General features: G+C 35.3%; 1 protein-coding gene across 1 annotated transcript in view; it reads left to right on the top strand.

Annotated features, from left to right (window-relative positions):
* Nucleotides 1-5,832, top strand: part of akap17a (A kinase (PRKA) anchor protein 17A) — a 7,300-nt gene extending 1,468 nt beyond the window's left edge. The window contains exons 3-4 of the mRNA XM_073845163.1: nucleotides 3,429-3,669; nucleotides 5,191-5,832. Of these exons, the coding sequence (XP_073701264.1) occupies nucleotides 3,429-3,669; nucleotides 5,191-5,832 (883 nt within the window). The remainder of the gene's footprint in view (nucleotides 1-3,428; nucleotides 3,670-5,190) is intronic.
* Nucleotides 5,833-6,438: the final 606 nt, after the last annotated feature.

The raw sequence follows: 6,438 nt of genomic DNA, 5'->3' as shown, positions 1-6,438 counted from the left end.
CAACTGAAAGACTAAAGAAGTATTCTGAAAATAGTCGAAATACTACGAGAATGAAGTCGTAATACTACGAGAATAAAGTCATAATACTACGAGAATAAAGTCGTAATAGTAGGAGAATAAAGTCGTAATAGTAGGAGAATAAAGTCGTAATAGTAGGAGAATAAAGTCGTAATAGTACGAGAATAAAGTCGTAATACTACGAGAATAAAGTCATAATAGTAGGAGAATAAAGTTGAAATACTATGAGAATAAAGCCGTAATACTACTAGAATAAAGTCGAAATAGTACGAGAATAAAGTCGTAATACTACGAGAATAAAGTCGAAAACGCTACTAGAATAAAGTCGAAAACGCTACTAGAATAAAGTCGAAATACTACGAGAATAAAGTCGTAATAGTACGAGAATAAAGTCGTAATAGTACGAGAATAAAGTCGTAATAGTACGAGAATAAAGTCGTAATAGTACGAGAATAAAGTCGTAATAGTAGGAGAATAAAGTCGTAATAGTAGGAGAATAAAGTCGAAATACTACGAGAATAAAGTCGTAATAGTAGGAGAATAAAGTCGTAATAGTAGGAGAATAAAGTCGTAATAGTAGGAGAATAAAGTCGTAATAGTACGAGAATAAAGTCGTAATAGTACGAGAATAAAGTCGTAATAGTACGAGAATAAAGTCGTAATAGTAGGAGAATAAAGTCGTAATAGTACGAGAATAAAGTCGAAACGCTTCTAGAATAAAGTTGTAATACTGCGAGAATAAGGTCGTAATAGTACGAGAATAAAGTCGTAATAGTAGGAGAATAAAGTCGTAATAGTAGGAGAATAAAGTCGAAATACTACGAGAATAAAGTCGTAATAGTACGAGAATAAAGTCGTAATAGTACGAGAATAAAGTCGAAATACTACGAGAATAAAGTCATAATAGTAGGAGAATAAAGTCGTAATACTACGAGAATAAAGTCGTAATAGTAGGAGAATAAAGTCGTAATAGTAGGAGAATAAAGTCGTAATAGTACGAGAATAAAGTCGTAATACTACGAGAATAAAGTCATAATAGTAGGAGAATAAAGTTGAAATACTATGAGAATAAAGCCGTAATACTACTAGAATAAAGTCGAAATAGTACGAGAATAAAGTCGTAATACTACGAGAATAAAGTCGAAAACGCTACTAGAATAAAGTCGAAAACGCTACTAGAATAAAGTCGAAATACTACGAGAATAAAGTCGTAATAGTACGAGAATAAAGTCGTAATAGTACGAGAATAAAGTCGTAATAGTACGAGAATAAAGTCGTAATAGTACGAGAATAAAGTCGTAATAGTACGAGAATAAAGTCGTAATAGTAGGAGAATAAAGTCGTAATAGTAGGAGAATAAAGTCGAAATACTACGAGAATAAAGTCGTAATAGTAGGAGAATAAAGTCGTAATAGTAGGAGAATAAAGTCGTAATAGTACGAGAATAAAGTCGTAATAGTACGAGAATAAAGTCGTAATAGTAGGAGAATAAAGTCGTAATAGTACGAGAATAAAGTCGAAACGCTTCTAGAATAAAGTTGTAATACTGCGAGAATAAGGTCGTAATAGTACGAGAATAAAGTCGTAATAGTAGGAGAATAAAGTCGTAATAGTAGGAGAATAAAGTCGAAATACTACGAGAATAAAGTCGTAATAGTACGAGAATAAAGTCGTAATAGTACGAGAATAAAGTCGAAATACTACGAGAATAAAGTCGTAATAGTACGAGAATAAAGTCGTAATAGTAGGAGAATAAAGTCGTAATAGTAGAAGAGAATAAAGTCGTAATAGTACGAGAATAAAGTCGAAATACTACGAGAATAAAGTCGTAATAGTAGGAGAATAAAGTCGTAATAGTAGGAGAATAAAGTCGTAATAGTAGGAGAATAAAGTCGGAATAGTAGGAGAATAAAGTCGTAATAGTACGAGAATAAAGTCGTAATAGTACGAGAATAAAGTCGTAATAGTACGAGAATAAAGTCGTAATAGTAGGAGAATAAATTCTTAATAGTAGGAGAATAAATTCGTAATAGTAGGAGAATAAAGTCGTAATAGTAGGAGAATAAAGTCGTAATAGTAGGAGAATAAAGTCGTAATAGTAGGAGAATAAAGTCGTAATAGTAGGAGAATAAAGTCGTAATAGTAGGAGAATAAAGTCGTAATAGTTAGAGAATAAAGTCGTAATAGTACGAGAATAAAGTCGAAACGCTTCTAGAATAAAGTTGTAATTCTGCGAGAATAAGGTCGTAATAGTACGAGAATAAAGTCGTAATAGTAGGAGAATAAAGTCGTAATAGTAGGAGAATAAAGTCGAAATACTACGAGAATAAAGTCGTAATAGTACGAGAATAAAGTCGTAATAGTACGAGAATAAAGTCGTAATAGTACGAGAATAAAGTCGAAATACTACGAGAATAAAGTCGTAATAGTACGAGAATAAAGTCGTAATAGTAGGAGAATAAAGTCGTAATAGTAGGAGAATAAAGTCGTAATAGTACGAGAATAAAGTCGAAATACTACGAGAATAAAGTCGTAATAGTAGGAGAATAAAGTCGTAATAGTAGGAGAATAAAGTCGTAATAGTAGGAGAATAAAGTCGTAATAGTAGGAGAATAAAGTCGGAATAGTAGGAGAATAAAGTCGTAATAGTACGAGAATAAAGTCGTAATAGTACGAGAATAAAGTCGTAATAGTACGAGAATAAAGTCGTAATAGTACGAGAATAAAGTCGTAATAGTAGGAGAATAAATTCTTAATAGTAGGAGAATAAATTCGTAATAGTAGGAGAATAAAGTCGTAATAGTAGGAGAATAAAGTCGTAATAGTAGGAGAATAAAGTCGTAATAGTAGGAGAATAAAGTCGTAATAGTAGGAGAATAAAGTCGTAATAGTAGGAGAATAAAGTTGTAATAGTAGGAGAATAAAGTCGTAATACTACGAGAATAAAGTCGTAATAGTAGGAGAATAAAGTCGTAATAGTAGGAGAATAAAGTCGTAATACTACGAGAATAAAGTCGTAATAGTAGGAGAATAAAGTCGTAATAGTTAGAGAATAAAGTCGTAATACTACGAGAATAAAGTTGGAATAGTACGAGAATAAAGTCGAAACGCTACGAGAATAAAGTCGAAACGCTACGAGAATAAAGTCGAAACGCTACTAGAATAAAGTCGAAACACTACGAGAATAAAGTCGAAACGCTACGAGAATAAAGTCGAAACACTACGAGAATAAAGTCGAAATTATGAGAGTGAAGTCGAAATTCTATGAGAATAAAGTCGAAATGTTCCGAGAATAAAGCGCCGTTGTAGTTTTCTATGTAAATACCTGTTAAATTGATTTCTGTGATCAAAGCTGTTTTTTCAGCATGGTTACTCACATGTGAAGTGTTTGCGATGTTGTGTTGTTTCAGGAAGCAGCGTGAGCAGGAGGAGGAGGAGAAGGAGAGGAAGAGAGAGGAAAAACTGCGCAAACGAGAGCAGAAGCTGAAGGAGAAGGAGGAGAAGAAGACCCAGAAGAAGCTGAAGAAGCAGCAGGAGGAGGAGCAGAAGAAGCTCCAGCTGAAGATCGCCACTGAGGAACGCAAACTGCTGCTGGCGCAGAGGAACCTGGAGTCCATTCGCCTCATCGCAGAGCTGCTCAGCAGAGCCAAGGTTCATCCAGCATTGCATCCATCCATCCATCCATCCAAGCCTAGCAAAAATAATCATGTTAACATGCTAACAGTGCTAGAAACATGCTTGTAACTTGCTAATCATGCTAGCAACACATTAGTAACATGCTAATTATGTTATACGATGATAACAAATTGTTAATAATGCTAGTAACATGCTAATAACTTATTAATCATGCTATAATTTGTTAATCATTCTAGAAAGATGTTATCAAAATGCTAATCATGCTAGCAACATGCTAGTAACATAATCTAATCATGTTAGAAACATGCTGTCAAAATGTTAATCTAATCATGTTAAAAACATGCTAAACATGCTAGACACATGAGAGTGCCTAGCTAATCATTTTAAAAAACGTAAACAACATGTTATGCTAACAACATGATAACAACACAACAGTAGCATGATAATCATGTTAGAAACATGTTTGAAACATGCTATCAAAATGCTAATCATGCTAGCAACATGTTAATAACTTGCTAATCATGTTAGAAACATGCTGTCAAAATGTTAATCATGCTAATCATGTCAACCAAATGGTAGTAACATGTTAACCATGTTGGAAACATGTTAAACATTCTAGAAACTTGAGAGTGCCTTGCTAATCATGTTAAAAAAACATGTTAGCAACAAGTTATGCTAACAACACGATAGTAGCATGCTAATCATGTTAGAAACATGCCAGAAACATGCCAACAAAATGCTAATCATGCTAGCTAATCGTGTTGGAAACATGTTAAAAACATACTTATCAGGTTAGAAACATGCAAACAACATGCTAATCATGCTAGTAACATGTTAATAACTTGCTAATCATGCTAGTAACATGTTAATAACTTGCTAATCATGTTAGAAACATGCTAGAAACTTGCCAATCATGCTAGTAACATGTTAGTAACTTGCGTTACAAAATGCTGACATGTTAATCAGGCTGGAAACATGCTAATCATGTTAGAAACATGCTAGTAACATGTTAGTAACTTGCTAATCATGTTAGAAACATGCTAGAAACATGTTAAACGTTAAAAAAAAGCTAACAAAATGCTAATCATGCTAGTAGCATGCTAGTAACTTGCTAATCATGCAATTAATGTTAACATCATGCTAGCTACATGCTAGTAGCATGCTAATCATGTTAGAAACATGCTAGAAACATGGTGGTAACTTGTTAATCATGCTAGCTACATGCTAGTAACATGCTATCTATCCATTTATCCATCATCCATCATCTATCTGACAGACTGTATTGCCTTCAAAGCATTCAAGCTTTAAAACTACTTTAAACTTCAATCTTTTTCAGACTGAAAAACTTCTACAACTTTAAACCTTTTTGAACTTTTTAAACTTTCTCAAGCCAACTTAAAGTTGGTCTTGACAAACTTTTTAATCTAGTTTTGTAGCTGAAATTAGTTTAACCATTAAAACTAAAAAAGTGCATGACGTTGATGACGAGTCTGTAATCCGGAGGCAGATGTGTGACGGCTGTGGTTTGTGTCTCAGAGGCTGAAGCAGCAGCAGTTGGAGCAGCAGCAGGTGGAGGTGGCGCGGCTGCAGCAGCTGGAGGAGCGCAGACGGCAGCAGGAGGACGAGCTGCGGCGCGTGGAGGCGGAGAAAGCGCGAGCGCTGGAGCTGCAGAGGAAAGAGCGCGAGCTGCGCGACAGACTGCTGGGAAACCTGCTGAAGAAAACCACAAACACGGACGAGAGCGCAGCCGCCACCGCCGTCCATCTGGACCTGCAGATCTGCGCCGCGCAGACGCAGCTCAACGGCGTGACGCCGCAGACGGAAAACCAGGACAGAGAAACAGACAAACCTAAGAAACAGGAGGAGCGGACGGAGACGCGCAGTGGTGAAGCAGACGCCGGCAGACGGGAACGAGGAGATCGCAGACGCAGCAGTGGCAGACGGCGCAGTCGCAGCCGCAGTCGGGGCAGGTTTAGGCGCAGTCGCAGCCGCAGGCGGAGCAGAAGTCGGACGCGGCGCTCTCACGGCAGACGCAGCAGGAAGTACAGCCACGGCCAGAGCAGCAGCAAGAGCCGCAGCAGCAGCCGCAGTCAGAGAGGAAGCAGCAGCCGCAGCCGCAGCCGCTCGACCAGCAGAGGACGACGCAGACACTCGCGCCACCGATCCAGACGATACTGAGAGTCACTTTCGTCCAGCTTGCTTTCACTCCAGAAATAGAATAGAAAATTATAACTTTGCATAAAGGAATTGAGGCCTTTTTTAGGAGCAGTAAGATATTTTTCTCTAGCAAGTTATTTATTTGTATTTATTTTATGGATTCTTCTTTTTTTTTTCTTCTTTATTTTTGTATTCATTTATTTTTATTAGTTTTTTTCCCCCCAGCACACAATTTTTTCATAAAGAACATGATGCCTGTTTTAGGACAAAGAAGATTTAATTTAATTTTTTAAATTTTAAAAAGATATTTTTTTTGTTTAAATAAATAAATAAATATATAAAAATATATATATATATATATATATATATATATATATATATATATATATATATATATTTATTATTATTTTTATTTTTTCTAGCAAATTATGTTGCCTATATAAAGATTTTTTTTAATTAGCTTTATTTTATGAAGATGTAATTTTAATTGTTATCATTTTTTTAATTTGTTTTATTTTTTATATATTTTTTTAATTTGATTCCCCAGTACACTGTTATTCATAAAGAGCATGATGCCTATTTTAGGGTGAAGATTTAATTCATTTTATTATTATTTTACATGTTTAT

This window comes from Garra rufa, chromosome 8 (assembly GCF_049309525.1).
Source record: "Garra rufa chromosome 8, GarRuf1.0, whole genome shotgun sequence".
NCBI classification, from domain to species: domain Eukaryota; kingdom Metazoa; phylum Chordata; class Actinopteri; order Cypriniformes; family Cyprinidae; genus Garra; species Garra rufa.
This window is presented reverse-complemented; position numbering and strand designations above follow the sequence as displayed.